This window comes from Drosophila teissieri, chromosome 2L, assembly GCF_016746235.2.
Source record: "Drosophila teissieri strain GT53w chromosome 2L, Prin_Dtei_1.1, whole genome shotgun sequence".
Taxonomy (NCBI): Eukaryota; Metazoa; Arthropoda; class Insecta; order Diptera; family Drosophilidae; genus Drosophila; species Drosophila teissieri.
The window spans coordinates 5662262-5678891 of NC_053029.1; the positions used below are offsets into that span (position 1 = coordinate 5662262).

The 16630-nt window shown below is 40.7% G+C and overlaps 2 protein-coding genes across 5 annotated transcripts in view; both read left to right on the forward strand.

Moving 5' to 3' along the window:
- The first annotated feature begins 39 nt into the window (after window positions 1-39).
- On the forward strand, window positions 40-5381 carry LOC122626022 (transmembrane protein 214-B). 4 transcript variants are annotated; one of them, XM_043806122.1, is made up of 8 exons: window positions 40-254; window positions 328-638; window positions 695-1309; window positions 1375-1579; window positions 1689-1834; window positions 3831-4247; window positions 4359-4477; window positions 4550-5381. In XM_043806122.1, the coding sequence occupies exons 1-8, from the start codon at window positions 134-136 to the stop codon at window positions 4662-4664; spliced, it is 2049 nt and encodes a 682-aa protein (XP_043662057.1). In that variant the 5' UTR covers window positions 40-133; the 3' UTR covers window positions 4665-5381. The 4 variants fall into 4 exon arrangements, with proteins under 4 accessions (XP_043662057.1, XP_043662058.1, XP_043662059.1 ...); XM_043806123.1 differs by lacking the exons at window positions 40-254; window positions 328-638; window positions 695-1309; window positions 1375-1579; window positions 1689-1834 and adding exons at window positions 2027-2112; window positions 3612-3731; XM_043806124.1 differs by lacking the exons at window positions 40-254; window positions 328-638; window positions 695-1309; window positions 1375-1579; window positions 1689-1834 and adding exons at window positions 2121-2141; window positions 3612-3731.
- Window positions 5382-9134: 3753 nt separating this feature from the next.
- Window positions 9135-16630, forward strand: part of LOC122614153 — a 35407-nt gene continuing 27911 nt past the window's right edge. The window contains exon 1 of the mRNA XM_043788650.1: window positions 9135-9273. Within this exon, the coding sequence (XP_043644585.1) occupies window positions 9135-9273 (139 nt within the window). The remainder of the gene's footprint in view (window positions 9274-16630) is intronic.

Genomic DNA, 16630 nt, shown 5'->3' on the forward strand with positions numbered 1-16630 from the left:
TCAACTACTGAAAGTCGCCCACATAACTTTTAAGCGGCGCTGGTCACACTCTCGGCTTGTTGCTTTTTATTCTGCCGGCCGCCTGCATTTCCTGATTTCATTTAATTCCATCAATTAAAAGACTGCTCGCAACATGTCGGAACAATGGGAGGTGGTCTCCAAGTCGCGCAAGCAAAAGAACCTGGACAAGAAGGTGACTGCGCACAACGAGCAGAAGCGTATTGCGGCCCAGTTGCCCAAACTGGAGGAGCTGCGTAAGAATCATTGAACGAGTGCACCTGGTACTGCGATAACATATTTGCCCCCGCCCTTGTATCCACTTCGCAGTGCCAACTCAGCGGTATCGCAATTTGTTCGGCTCCAGCATCAGCAGCAGCAACAACAACAACAAGTCCCATTCCCCTGCGAAATCCAGTTCAAGTGCCTCATCTTCCTCAAAAGCCACTAAGTCGCCAGTTAAAAAGCAAACCGTAAAGAATGCCGCTGCCTCGACCCAGAAAAAGACCACGTCGTCAGCTGCCGCGAAACCAAAGACTCTGGAGCTTGCCCTGAGAAACATCACACGGGACGATTTTGCAGCCCAACTGGAGCAGGTGAAGCTCAGTTGTCCTGGCTCCGAGCTGCGCTGGTTAAGCCATGTATGTTTCTTAAGCGGATTTACCTCATTCCTTGCTAACCTAAAGCTATCCCCCAGATTGCTAGCTACTTCAATGAAGCCTTGTCCTATGACTGCGATCCCATCTTCTCCGGCCGCTCGGCTCAGTATCCCAGCAACTTGGCCAGTGCCTCGCTCAAGTACTCGATTGTGGAGTTTCTGGGCAGTGTGGGCGAGCAAAATCTGGAGTATTTTTTCTACTCCCTGCTGGATAGCATGTCAACGGATCTGAACAATAATCAGACTGTGGCAGGTTACAAGCTGATCCTACAGTTGATCGGTCAAAACTGGCCGAACATTTGCTCTAGGAACCTGGCCAAGACTGCGTTGCTGAGGAATTCCTACCAGAACCGCAGCAACATCTGCCTGAGTATTCTGTGGGCCATTGGCCAGGGCGGTTATCAGTCGCTAAACGAGGGCGTTCGCGTGTGGCAGAACCTGATGCTGCCTAACCTGGAGCTAAAGCAGTACACCAAGTTTGTGGTCGAGTATATGGAGCGGGCTCTGAGTGCAGCAGCTACCCGGAAGACGTCGGATCCTCTGCAGCTTAACCAGCAGGAGTTCTTTGCCACCTACAATGCACTGAATGCGCCCTACTCAAACCTGCCCAAGGAATGGCAGCAAAGTCTGAAGCGAAGTGCGCTTTTGTTGCTTGTAAGTCTGAAAACAATTGATAGTATTTCTTCCGTTTCACTGACATTTCTTCCTCTTGTGTCTAGCAAAACTATATCAACAGTCCTGTGAAGCATGCCAACATATTCCTTACGCTCTTCCGGGAAATCAGTGCCAGCTCCAAGCAGACTAATGAGATCGAAGGCTGTATTAGTTGTCTGCTCAGCAGCGGCAGAGATGATTGCCTTCGGGTGTGGCGCATGAACTATAAGAAGCAACAGTTGCCTAGTCTACTGCTACTCAAAGCTATAGGTACGAGACAAAATTGTGAAAATCTTTTTAATTGGAGGGTGGTTCAGCATTCTGTACATACACTTTTCGTTAATGTGTTATCTAATATCGACTTCTTACCGTTTCTAAGACGACAATTGGACCACGTCTACCCATGAGTTGGCTACGTCGGCTGTATATCACTCATTTCTCCAAGATGTGGAAAATCTGAACGAAGAACTGCAGGGAAGCAAGCGGAATGAAGGCCATCTAGATAGTTTAAAGGAGGTTTTGCTGGTAAGTGCGGCTTAAATGTATCACAAACTTCTACGAAAACGGCTTTGATCCCAGTTAGAAAAAAGTTGAATGATGATTGTGTAGCTTTCTTAGAAAATTAGTATTTAGATAATACATTTATTTTGTTAGCCGTTAAAAACAATTTCGCCGAACGCTGTTTACAAGTTTGAATTTTCACACATTTTGGTAACATTATTTTCGTCGAGCGTTCGAAAGTGGCCTGGCTTTTGTGCATTGCCTAGTCTGGTCACACTGCTGTCGTGAAAAGAAAAACGAAGGTATAAACTTGTAGAACTGACAGCCAAAAGTGAATAATTATTTGCAATCGGTGCTAAAAAGAATGAATTGAGCTCTTTAGACTGCAGTTAGTAGAAGTAAACCTTATCGGGCAGAAGGAGCGCAAAAATTAGCGGATAATGAAGTTAGAGTTCAGAGGAGACGCTGCCAACGCGACGTCGCTGCGAGAAAGAGATGGAAAGCGCTAGCCGGCGTTCGCCCGAAATTTCTCCGCAATTAAACTGGCATTTTAAGCCTGGAGTGAGCATAAGTTTATGGTCCGCACCTTAATTATCGCGTTGTCGCAATTGTTGTTGCTGTTGCAGTGCAAAGTGCGTTTCGGGCATAAGTGTGCGTGTCATCATTAACGGTTGTGTATTCCGCCGTTTTGCACTGGTATTGGTGGCAGCTATAGCTGCACTTTTCCCATAGCGTTGCCATGCGGGTTCCAGTTGCCGCTAAATTTCTCCGAGCAGAGCGGACGTGTTGCTTTCGAAAAGAGAGATTAGGCATCATTGTGGGCATGGCCATTGGGCATCATAAATTGCTGTATTATCAGGTCACATTCTTATCGGTACACCCAAATTTTGGGCTGATCTGACGCTTATTTTTGATTTCTTATTAACTGATGTGTTCCAGCTGCGATTGGCCACTCGTCAACCGCCTCCCACTCCCCTCTCTCATCCTGTTTGTGCGCACTCTCCTCCTCTCTTCGCCTCTCCTCCGCACTCTCACTCTCATTATTGCACAGTGGTGCAGTTTCGCACTCTCACCTGAATATCTCGCAACGCCACGATTCCGAATCCCCGCGTCCAAAAAGAACAATTTAAAGATTTCGGCTACTTCAACACGTGGCATGTCCACGGTGACCCTGATTCTCGGCCTTCTACCATTCTTTCTTTCTTTCACTTCGAAAGCATAAAAAAGAGACGAAATTTCGAGGGCATAAGCCATAGTTCATTCAACTCTTTTGTCCACGAAATTTGAAGAAACTATTGTGAGTGTAAATGATACTTTAGTTCAGAGGCAAGGTATGTTGATGCTGCCCAAATTTAAAATTTAGCTTTTCCCAGAAATTAAAAAAAAAAATAATTCATGATATCAGTTTAAAAACACTCGCAGTACTTTAAGTTGATGATTTCGTTTTCAACTTTTAAAAGTAATCAGTAAATATATATGACACACAGAGTAGATTCATAAAAGCTAATCTGCTTAAAATTTTGTGCAACATTTTAATTGATATTAAAAATCGAGTTTTAACCGATAGGCTGCAGTTTGAATATCAATGTTTTGTATCTGGACAAATTGGTTTTATAACTACGTATTTAAAATTTTTTAATTATCCCCACTCGCGGTTTTTGCTTATTCTCAAATCTTAGGTCATCGAGCTCAGTCGCAAAAAAAAGCTCGGTTTAAAAGCTCAAAAAGTCTCGTCATTCTTTTTAGCAAACACAATTGCAATGATAAATACAATAAATAATTAAATATCTTTTGCGAACAGCTGAGGAAAACTAGAAATACTCGTTGTAATCGAAACGCATTGAAATTAAGTTAGAAAATGGCTCAGGTTAAACCGAAAAGTAACAAACAGGGCGGCAAACCAGCGCCGGCCGCCAAAAAGGTAAACAATTCAACTTAATCGAATGATTCCACAATATTATCTTCCCCACCATTTAACAGTGTAGCATTCTTATTAATTTTCTTATTTTACACTTTGTAGAGCGTCCAGGAGAAGAGCAGCGCGCAGCAGAAGAAGAACAAACAGAATGCCGCGGCACAGAAAAAGAGATGCGGCTGCTGCAAGTGGACCTTGGGCAGCATCTTCATCATCGCCCTGATTGCCGGTGCTCTGTACTACGACACCGAGGTCAACGGCAAGGGCGTGTTCGAGAAATCCGCCACCGGCAAGGTGCTGAAGAATGCCGGAGTACTGCCGCATGTCCAGAAGTCCTGGTACACGGTCATGAGCGCCGGAGCACGGGGCTACAAGTGGGCGGAAGTGAATGTGCCGCCGTACGCAGAGCCGGCGATCAAGACCACCGGTGACCTGTGGAAGCTGGCGAGGAATGCGGCCTGCAACGCTTACCAGAGCGGCAAGGGATACTTTGGCGCCAAGTGGCCCGTTGTGGCCAAATTCGTAAGTGTCTTTTAGTCGCCGTGTGGATGAGGTCATTCGCAAACCAGTTTTGAATTAACTGATTAACTGATTTTCGTGCTCCTTTGTTAATATGTGCTATCTAATTTGTAGATTGACCAATACGTGCCCAATTTGTCGGGCAAGATCGAAGCTTTTGCCGCGGGCGCTAGCGATTTGGCAGTCAGCAGCTACGAAAAGTCTGCCGCGGTGATCAAGGAAAAGGTGCTTGTGTAAGTTTGACCGCCTGTCTGGCTCCGATTTCTTTGAGAATGCATCCCCTTATGATTGTGATCTTTCTTTAGTGGCCGTCTCTCGCCCGAGAACATCAATCAGGCGCTGAACCAGACGCGTAACGCCGCCCTGGAGTACTACAACCAGTTTCACAAAAAGGTCGACGCATACGCCAAGCTCAAATGATTTTAAGCGTCAGGCACGCTTACCACTCGAACAGCAACATCATCAGCAGCTGCAGCAGATGCAAACACAATACGCGTCATAGTAAATAGTAAAGGAAGCCCTAATTTTTCGCAATTAGTTAAAAAACCGGAAAATGTTCTATCAGTCGAAACTCAAGAAGCCATTCACATTCATCAACAACTTCTCGTCAAGTCTAATTAAGAAAAAGCAATACGAGCAAATCTTTGTGGATGCCGCCGATAGTGTACACTAACAATCTAGTAAATTCAACCTCTATACTGAGAAATTAGTTAAAGGCACGAGAAATTTTCTGTTGTACAACATATGTTTAAACATTTTTCTCCGAGTTGAGAAATTATTATTTTTAAATTCGTTTACAACGGCTTGAGAGTTTTGTGAAAAGTTCTATCATCAAAATTTTGTAATTGTAATTATTTAAGTGCGTTTTTTGTGGCGATGCGCGAATTGTTAACACTATTATGTTAACTGAACTTAACAATTCCAACTGCATTTTGAAGGCAAACAATAGATTCAAATATTTTTATACTTTTACTTATAGTTTTCTTACAATTGTGTGTACATTTCCGTAGAATCCTCAATACTTGCATAAAAGCGCGAAACTTTCGATTCGATTTTAAATCTCATTTGTATATTTAATGGAAAACACGATTTTGCATAAATAAACTAAAATTGAAAGATGTGAAGTAAACCCGAAAATTACTATGGCGTATTTTTCAATGTTTTTGGGGTATTAAGATTATTCGTAAGATTCAGAACTCACCTGTTGGCATGGAAAGCAGTGTTACCTCTATCCAAATTCCCAATCACAATGGTACATTTTTAGAATGATAGTGTTGTTTGAAAGCAGTTTATATTGCCCAAAAACGAATGGAAAATAGATCAGTAATATTTCCCGGGGAATTTTTTTTAGAACTGTTCTCTCGAAACTAAGCAGTTTATATGCCCTGAAAGCAGTCCAATTGTTTGAAGGTACTAAAATTTCCCCAGTTCTAAATTCTGATTGGATACATGTCTTTTACCTATGTAAGCAGTGAAGGGACATTCCTAAGCAGTGAAACATACAAAGCAGTGTGTACCAAAAGAGGCAGTTGCACATTTGAAAAATCCTTTTTTTTAAGTTAAATTGATTTTAATAATTTTAAGACATAATGTCTTTACCAATGGGATAAGAATGTGTTTTCCTATGAAATACCATGAATGGATATAATTTTCTCTTATTTGTAGCAACAAAGTTACGTTCCAACTTATCTTTATTTGCTTAAATACTCCTCGCATAATTTCCCCTTTAGACTGTCGCCCCTTGAAATACAAGGATTTCCCGAGTTCGCCGCAACGTCAGCCGTTTTCGGAGTGCCCCAGCTTCGTACTTTTTCGGATTGGTCCTGTTCGTGGCTGGCAGGACTCGGTTGACATCGGATCGGTTACTTGCAGCGAGGAGGAAACAACAATACGGAAAAGCTCCGGCCTCGGATGCCGCAGTATCAACTGAATTTCAAGTCGCGGCGCACGTGTTTCGTCCTTTGGCGCGGATGTGACTTCGAATCCTTATCGCAGACTGTGGACTTGGCCACGAAAGGATATCTCGTAGTTGCCGCATTCGATTGCGGTGTCGCGGTTTCCCAACTTACCCAGCTTGCCCAACTGTCGCATGTTTTTCCCACTTGTGCGCGACGCAACTAAGATCGATCGGCTTCGATTTCGCTCAGTGTATAAGGCTCTTGCAGCAAAAGTGAAGTTTCGAATTGGAGGCCGCTTTATGCGGCCAGTGAAAGATATTGTCCCCTTGTATGTGGAAACCAGCAAAATAACATACTAACATTGGATGCTTAAATAGATGAATACTCGTACATATGGAAATATTCGTCGCGCTGCTGACATCCAAAGTGAGTCGAATAACAGCTTTAATTACATTAATATTAAACCACCTACACAGCTCGTTCCTATTTAACGTGGCTCGATTTCCCCCCCTCTAAACGTGAAGCACAGATAAATCAGAGCAAAACATTTATTTCTCATCGGAAATGAACTCGGACGGGCGACGTGATTTAATGCCAATGGAAAATGCATTTGTTACTCGGATTTCTTGCAAATTATACGCTTAGCGATAGGATTGAAACAGAAAGCAAAACACATTTCTCCCCGACCTCAGCTGAAATTCCTGCCAGTTGCATAAACAACCAAGAGTTTTGTGCAAAAATAAATGTTAAATCCAAGTTTTTCCAAGTTGAGATGGAAGTTTCTCCTCCTTCGCCTTATCTGCTTCTGAAGTTCCCTCGCATTTTTTCGCCGAAATCCGGGGCAGAATAAAAAATCGTAACATCCTAATGAGCAGGTGTGTTGCGGATAGACGTCGAAGTGAGTCCTCATTCCTAATGAGTTCTTGTGGTGATATGAAGTAAGGACGGTAATTAATTCCCTAAACCGCAAAAATGTAATGGGAAGGGTCAAAGTTGTTCAGTCAATAAATGAACTTTCCACAAACCAAGTTTTTGACTTTTTAAAACTTTTTCAAACATTTGCATTTGTACATTCATTTGATTTTTGGTCAAATGTTAGCTCTAGCATTGTTTTATATATTGGTAAAAAGCATTTGTTGCTTTTTTTTTCTAGCATATAATAAAGTTGCAATCTACTGCTATAACATTAACTTTTAATTACATTTAATATTTAAGCAAACTGGCAAACCTTTTTGTAGTGGAACCTCGTTTAATACGACCATAACCGAAATTTAAAAGAAAACTTGTTGGACTGCCTTTAAAAGGACCCGACAAAGGCCAAGGACCTCGCAGGACTCTTTGCATGTGGCATTAATTAAGTGCCGCTTGAGGGAATAGAACTAGATGAGCTTGTCTCTCATTAATCTTATAACCTTATAAAGAATGGCTTGAATGGGGAATGAATACATATGTCCGGGGACAGCCCCCAAAAAAGGGAAACCGACATTGAAATCGAACCATTTTCCTTGCGCTTTTCGCCGCCTTTCGTGTTTTTCTAATTGAATTTGCCGGCGAGCTTTTCTCTTTCTCTTGGCTTTTCTCCTTAAAGATCAAGTGGTCTCCAGGTGCTTTTGTGGCTTTTTGGCCGGTGTCCAGGTGATTAATGTGCAACCAGGTTTGCTTAATTAACTTGCATTTATGCCTGAAGTACACAACGGCAGACAAAAGTGAGAGTTCAAACTTGATAAGTGGATTTACTTGAATTCGAGTGACTCAATCATATAAGTACAGTATATACTAGTAATTACCAGCAGACTATATTTGTGGCTTTTAAATTGCGATGGCTGAACATCATAAATGCACCATTATCGCGATGAAAATGCATGCAGTTTGGCATTAAATCATCATCCAAATAGCAATGAAACAAATCATTCTTGCATGCCGAGAAAGCACTAAATTCAATTAGCCATCGATGCCACGCATTTAACAATTGCTGTGTGCATTTTAAGCTGATTCCGTGTTAATTCGACCGCCATTCTTTGATTGGCATCGCAACAACCGAACAACCCAACAACCAACACCTCATTACGGAACACCGCCAGCGGATGAAATCATTAAAGTGCTGCGATGGCCTGAAGGGTCAAAGGACATAGTGTCGATATTTATTGCATACAATATCTCTTGGATCGTTCGTGGAGCACTTAAAGTGGAACAAAGCGCAGTTTGTGTACAAATTAACATTTTAATTGCTTGCTGTTGGCCTTTGCCCATTTCGCGAGTGATCAAGGCTAGCCCAGCCCACCTGTCAGCTGCACAATTGATGTCCAAATGGCCAAATAAAAAACTATTTGAGTGCGGCTTGCGGAATGTAAATACTATACGATTGCGATGCTTAAACTGCTCCTGTGACATGGCGGCGATAAGCAACTTGCCACTACGGGCGGCATATATGGGGGCTTAACCAACACAAACGCGCACATTTTGCAGCAGAGAAAATAAATTAATGTCGCAGCAATTTGATAGCGGATAAATGATGTGAATGAGGGACATTTATAATGAAGCAGCACGGTTAATAGCAATGTTTGCTGCGGTTAAATTCTGTACGAACATTGAATTCGATGGAAGAAGAAATTGAAATTACACATACCAATTCTTACAAACTATCGATGTGATTTGTATCCTTTTGATTCTGTAAGATATACATATTAAATTGCACTCCTTATAAATCATTATATATGATTTCAGTAAAGTTAAACAGCATTCGAATAGCTGCAATAATTCAAATTAATTAATTTTAAGAGCTTTTAATTAATATTTCACAACTAATAGCGTTAATGAAAACGTTTCCTCCCTCTCTCTTTACAGAATGCACTTCAAAAACGATTAAGGAACCGAATCATTAGCAGTAATGTAAAATACCAAGATACCTAAAGTTGTGGGGCTGAATTACACTCATCCAACCGCCTTTGAGGTGTAAATAAATATAAATAAGTAAGATCCGGCTCGCAGGACCATGGCTGTGCATGGAAAACGCTTCGGTTGCATCGCAACGCCAATCCTCGTGATACTGATAAGCATTTCGAGAGCTTGGACAATGGAGCAACAGCACTCGAGTCCTGCCATCCAACAGCATCCTGCAGTCAAGTCCTTGTGTAAGTAGCTCTCACTCGTATTTACAGACGTATAATTCAATATTGCATATTCCCTCTCTGTCCCTTGAATTATGGCATGTGCTATAGATTAACAATTGCCGAACATTGGTACTTAAGTTTGTTAGAATTTTAGATATCACACAATTGTGAGCCGAAATTGGCCATAAAGAAGGCACAAGTTAATTAGGAAGACGAGAAGGTAAATAGAATAATATGTTTGCAGGAAAGTCACTATTGAGACTGAGAACTGACCTAATTTGGCTTGACAAATCAAATATGCTATCTCCGCCCTGCTCTTCCTGACTTAATTCCTAATGTGTGGGCATTTTTTGGTTTTTTTTTGCCTAATGCAGTAAATGCCTAAATCAATTATGGCCAGCAGGCGAAACAGTGGGCTCGGAAAAAATAGGCAAATAAACCAAATGAGCGAGCAGAGAATAAGATCTACTTAGCACATGTAGACTTTAATTAAATCATGGCCCACAGCAGAGTGAGTACTCTCAGACAGGAGACACCGACGAGCCATCGCGACCTTCGTCCTAATCTGCAGACACCCGGCCGGAGCACATCCTTCGTCCTTCCTCCTTTGGCTCCTTTTCCGGGGACAGGAGACGGGCCTGAGTCCTAAACGCTGTTGTGTTTGCGGCTTTCAGGCGAAGGATTTTTATGCTTATGCTAGACATTACTTGGTCATGTTGCTCACATTCTGTGCTGCAGAACACGCGACACAAATGCTGTGCCATTTGCGGGGAATAAAACGTAAAGTGTTAAAACACCGGTGAAAAAAAAAGGTCCTGTTTTTTAAATATATTTCTAAATTTGTGGGGAATAAAACGTGAAGTGTTGAAACATCGATGATAAAATATTAATATTAGATCCTGCTTTTTAAATATGTATACTTCTACATTTCTGGGGAATAAAACGTGAAGTGTTGAAACACCGATGGAAAAATATAAATAAAAGATCCTGATTCTTAAATATATTTCTAAATTTGTGGGAAATAAAACGTGAAGTGTTTAAACACCGATGGACAAATATTAAATACACTTTCATTCCAAAACTCATCTGAAAAATCGAATATGTATGTTATTCTCATGGCAATAATATCGTCCTAAATGCATTGCAATTGTAGTTTAAAGTGCTTTGCCCCAAGCTCCTTGGACACTCGCCTCACTTCGCCTTTTCAATCTGCCCAATGAACCCAGAAAAGAAACAATTGCTCTGTTTGTAAGCCACCTGCATTTGAGCTTGTATTTCTGTTGTCAGAGTTTTTCCCCTTCTATGTATATAGCTACTGCTTTTCCTTCTGCAACTGCTGGATGGCTATTGACTTTTCTTGGCCAGTGACTTGGTGATGTGGGCAATAGCGAAGGGAAAAAATACCGTCATAAGGGAAACTCAGCCGGCTGTTCCACACCTGTTTCCATCGTGTTTTGTGCCAAAGTCAGCCGCAAAAGTGCAGACAAGAAAGTCGAAGGAAGTGCAGACGAAAATGGGCAGGATACGAGGATGTCTTTGGTCCCACAGGACCTGCAGAAGCCACCTGACTGAGGAGTCCGGAAAAATCAACTCCAACTTGGCTGCTGTGGTTCAACTTCGACTTGGCCAGAAGGATAAGGAAATGCGGGAAGGCAGGAAAATGATCGTAAAATTATTTTATTGTCCCCCAGCCTGGCCGCACAATTAAACTCGAATTTGTGCGAAATCCTGAAGCCATCAAGGGGAATTTATTTAAAATTCAAAAATTCCGCACAGGCAGTTGTCGTGCCAATTAATAAAAGTTACGATTATTTGGCAGCAACAAAGGAGATTGAAGAGTGGCGATTGTGACTATTGTTGCCTCGTTTAAGCGAAGGCATAAAAATGTTAATAAAAAGGGGTTTTCATGCAATATGTTTTTAAGTGGCATTACATGTTTCGGGGAGTCATCTTAAGCTGCTTTTACAACTTTGTTTTATTAAATAAGTCAGTTCACAAAGGAGTCGCGGGAAATACAGACAATTATATTGATGCAGGTTCATTTTTATAAATTAATGACCAAAGCTGACCAATTAGGCACTCATTAAATGTAGTTGGTATTCGATTTATATACGAGTAGTTGTTATACTTTCCTTTTGAATAGGTGAACCAGCTAGTAACCATGGTTAATTATTCCGTCAAGGATACATGTGAATGCTATTTAATATTCATAAATTTCCCGGTAAGGTTACTTCGAGAACAATCGCACTAACGTACGAGTACAAGTGCACGAGAAAGCAATTTTATTTCCCATCCGATATTCCACTTGGGTTGGGCACAACTTCATGGCATTGTTGTGTGGATGTTGTCCTGCAATCAGGACCCTTGGCTATTACGGCGTGGATATAAGGAAACCATATAAATACAAGCTCATAAAAATCATGGCTGCATGTCCTTTGTGTTGAATTGTGGCTCGTAGTCCTGCCCCTACAATTGTTACCCACATTTTCTCTTTTTTTTAGGTCAGCCCCACATGTTTTTCATGTTTATTTACCAATATGTTATGATGTATTTACTGAAGCGGTTTTACTTCCTCTTACCATTAGTGAAAAATATCAATTTGTTAGCCACTACCAAGTACGAACTGTGCCATACGCTTTCCGTTCATACTTTTCAAAATATATATAAGTTGGGAGGGAACATGTTCGCTGGTTAGATATTGCATTTAATTTCGGCTAATATGCCAGGCACGTTGGCCAAAATGCAATCTAATTTGAATGACTTAACGAAGGGCCAAAAACAAACGGATGCCATATTCCTGGGCCACAAACAAGTGCGAGTTGCACATGTGGCAGATATCGCAGCTATGCCGCATACACATATGTATGTATGTATCTCCTGCATTCAGATGTAGATAAGCAGGATGTGCGCATCCTGCAGCCCCGTGTAATTGCATGTTTGCAACGGGTTCTAAAATTTATTTGATTCGGCTAAAATATATAAGGGGTTTTGAGCTAAATCGCATGACTACAAATATTCATATGGCCAAAGGATACACTTAATATTTAATATTTTAAATATTTATAAGAAGAGCCGATTACTTCCAAGTAATTGAAAAAATTCTACAATTTGGAAGCGGAAATATTAATAAGGACATTATGTCGCTAAGCTGCTGGAAAGACTTAAAGATTAACATTCGCTCCATTGCGATGAAATCCATTCACTCGTGTACTAGACTGAGAAACCAATTTCGATACATGTGTAAATAATGATTTTGATCTGCGGTCGCTGGAGTGAGTTGTATTCGTTCAGCTGAAATAATCGTTAGACATAAATTTCGGGCGAAAAAATATTAGCTTTGTGTGCCGTTCACCTAAAGCGTCTAAAACAAAAATCCAACAACTTTATTTGTTGTGAGTAATGCCACTTTTCCACTCTAGTGTCGCAGTGGGTATATTGATTTGCTGGTGTGATTTGCCACAAAATATTTCAGGAATTCGTATTTATAGTAATTTATATGTCTTAAAAGGAAATTTCCTTTCTTTAAGTTCATGCATTTAACATATCAGTAAGAAATGTATTCGCTGTAGAAGTAGTTGACTTGCTCTTGTAGCTCTTCTAATAAAAAGGATTATAATACTTTCCAAACAAGGATAGTTCCATAAGGATATTGTTCCACCGGTTTGAATGAGTGCAGTTCAAGCACTTAGGTCCTGGATTTCCTTGTGGTGTGGCCAAATCAGCAGCAAATCTTCTCTGCTGTGAAAACATTACCCTTACAAGGCACAAAAGTTGACATATGTAAGCTGCGATGCACATATATAGCCTTCTACATACAACTATACCATGTTGTATGGTTTGTGTATGGCTTGTGACAATAGGCCAAAAAAGAAATCAAAAACCATGGGTATAAATTTTCTGTGGGTTTTGTTGCTGGCTTGGGGCGAAAGTCGTCTACTAAAGCCGTTCTGTTAGATTTATTTCCGTTTTTCGCTCTTTTGTTGCAACTTTTTGTTTAGTTTTGTTTGGAGTTTTTGGTTGTTGGTGTTCTGCAAGATATGTGGGTTTATGTCTGGTCCAGACTTAGTTTAGTGTTCTGCATACCGTAGTTGAATGAACGTTTTTTGAGCTAAAATGTATGAAGCTTTCATTTTAATAACGCTCTCGTTTTTACACACAAGTTGTAACAATATGATGCAGGTGAGCACTAAATTACGCGTATATATATATTCATGAAAAGTTACAACTATGTAATTATGGTAAACTGTCAAGGAAGTTGTTAAAACTGCAGTGAAAACCGTGATATACCTATCGTTACATAAGTACTCGGATACATTTCCCCTATCACAGAATTTCCACAAACTACTCAGACACAGCGATACGATACTGGGCTTAAAACTGAAAGGGCAGAGAGTAAAAGACACTGGAGCAAACAAGCCAACTACAAACGGTGGGAAAATAGGTCCACACACGCATTGCAACTGGGCTAACAGTGAGCACTCCATATATACTCTATATATACTTTATATATACTCTATATATACTTGTATATATACTTGTATATATACTGTGGACTAACTTAGAATTTAAGAATAGGTTATGTGATAAATGGCACCTCTTGCTCAAGTCATGCTAATAATTTAAATATCTATAGTATATTAAATGTATCACATCTTATATCCAAACTACCCATTGAAATTAATAAAATACAGTTTTTTTTTATATATTCAATCTATATTATATTATAAAAAAACGAAAATGATGTCCATTTTGTATGGGACTCTTGTGGAAACTTTGGTACATTGCACGCAGTGAAATTCATTACAATAAAACGTAATAGCCCATTGATGGCAGTGTCCACTGTATCCGAAGAGCTCCAAACTAGCAGTAACCTTTTGTCGCCCATCACTAGTTTCCACTCCCAACTCCCAATTGCCGACTCCCGATTGCAGTCGACTGATAAGGAAAGCTCCTGGTGGTGGGAGTGGCTGGGGATTGGTGGGTTTGAATAGGGTTGGGAAAATCGCGCGGGGATCCTGGCGGAGCAAAGAGGAGATGCTGCAGCGGGAACAACAATTTCGCTAAATTACAAACAATGCTTATTTGTTGTTTATCTGCGTAAAGCATCTCTGTGACACTTTCAGGCCACGGCAGACTTGCCAGCAGGGACTTGGCAGGACGAAGGACGAAGGGAAGTGTTTCAGCAAATGAAGGGGAACCCCCTCGGTTCGTAATTGAGTTGATAAAGCTTTCGGTGCGGCGCACTCGCACTCTCACTCGCTCACTGTTTGTGTAATTTGTGTAATGCATGCAAAGTTAATTACCTCGGGGAGCTTGGTAATTAGAATTGTGATTGAACGCGCCTCGCAGTGCCGCTGACAAACCATTCCATTCCAAGCCATCCTAACTCATCCCAACTTATCCTAGCCTATCGTAACCCATCCTAACCCACCATAACCCATCCCAACCCATCATAACCCATGACCCCAGTGGCTCAGTCTAAGTACAAACAATAAATTGGCTTTGACAGGACATCTATAGGTTTGCCATCTATCTGTCTGAGCCACCTGATTGTTCTCGTCTCATTTGCTGTGTATTGTTGGAAAGTTGGCAGACGATTTTCAATTAACACGGCCGGAAAGTTGGTCGAGCACCGAATTATTGCCATTATTTTCGATTATTTTTTTGGAAAAATAAACTCACCTTGATTTTAAACAAACTTTGCAGACGAAATTCTTGAATGCTTAGAAATGCGTTTAAGAGCTTCATGAAAAATTAAAAGTTCACTGGAGTGCATAAAAGAGCTTCTTCATTTTATTAGTTCAATTAAAGATATACCCATTTGCTGGACCACTTCAGTTATTTATTGCATTCCATTTACGATTCCTTATTTTTTTATGAACGAAAAGGCAAAAGTTATACAAGAACTCCGGCAATTGGGCAACTTTTATCAATACCGGAAAGTGCAATCATTTCGCAGTTACCCAGCAATTTAAAAGGAAAACTTTTTATGCATGTCGCCACTGTCAACATTTCAAATGCAAAGGCAAATGAAAGGAATTCAATACGAAGTCTGAGCTATTTAAATCTTTATAGTTTGATTTTGCAGCACGTTAATTCGATATAAACTTCAATATGGCTCTGCAAATTCAGTAAGATTTGAGATGTACTCAATAAATGGCTTTTTTCTGGTGCTTTCGATTACTCACCTGTCGGATGTTGCCAATTCCTTGGAAGTTTTCGTTAGGCCAATCAATTAAAAGCCATTTTCGGCTGGTGTGTTAGTTTTTTGGACTGAAAGTTCTGACGAGTGAATTGGCAGCTGACAAATACAGGAAATTGTTTCAAACTTGCTGGGCAATAAAGACTGTTTATTGCTGGAAAATTCAAAATTTCTGGACTTTTATTGCTTCATTTTGAAGGTAAGATGTGTACGTAAACTACTGAGCCCAAGTCCGCATCTCCTTCAAGCAGTTTTCACGTGGTAAATACCTCAAACGTCAAAGGCGTCTTAGCACTCAATGTAATTGAGCAACACTTAAGCAATATGCGCCTCATTAGTTGCCCTGCAAAACAAACACAACCGAGCAGAAAGTGGAGAACTAAGCTTATATGACAGCACACACGAGCTGCAGACACTCCGCTCCTTCACGGAAAATGGTTGAGAGGAAATCATTTCCGTTCGAGAAAAGCTGCTGGGAAACTCTAGAAGGGAGCTGGTTAACTGGGCGCCAGCCAGATGCCTTGGTTTAGATATCCATATGTATGACTACGTGCCATCTTCATCTCTGTCGTTGCGGGGACTCAACTTTTGTTACGTGCCTTGCTTAATTTGCAGTTTATGCTCCTCAGCTCTCGATTACAGATCCCAGTTCTCAGATCTTAGTTCCCAGTTCCCCTGTTCCCATGCTCCAAGGAATGCATCGAAAGTTGCTCTTGCAACTTGTTAGCTGCAACAAGTTGCACGAGCAGAGAAATATAATTAGAGGCGAGCAAGCTGTGTTTGTTTGTGCAACACGGACTCGCCATTTTCCTCACTACCTCGAAATGTGTCTACAAAACATATTCTTCTCATTCGACACTCGTTTGTAGTTTATTGATGTTCTTTTTTTTAGAAATAAGTAAACACTTCCTTGTGTTTTCGCTTTCATACTGGCTCTTAAAATATGTTGTTAATAAGGAAGAAACTATTTTCTGTAAGTAATTAACACTTTTGATATAATTTTCCTTTTTTCATAGCTAAAAGTTTCCAGTTTTGCTGCTTAAATTAGCATAAACCTATTGCAGTTTTCTGATTAGTGGGTTATTTTGTAATCAATTTAAGATAGTAACAGCGTTAGTTTAAGGCATAGTTTATGTTCCTATTTGGTCGAGATACTGTGTATGCTGCAATCACGCT

Excerpts from the sequence above, each read along its gene's own strand:
- LOC122626022 (XM_043806122.1), top strand. The coding sequence starts at position 134 with ATGTCGGAACAATGGGAGGTGGTCTCCAAGTCGCGCAAGCAAAAGAAC. Across the intron at positions 255-327 it reads GCCCAAACTGGAGGAGCTGC|TGCCAACTCAGCGGTATCGC; the intron begins GTAAGAATCATT and ends TCCACTTCGCAG. Across the intron at positions 4,248-4,358 it reads GGCCCGTTGTGGCCAAATTC|ATTGACCAATACGTGCCCAA; the intron begins GTAAGTGTCTTT and ends TCTAATTTGTAG.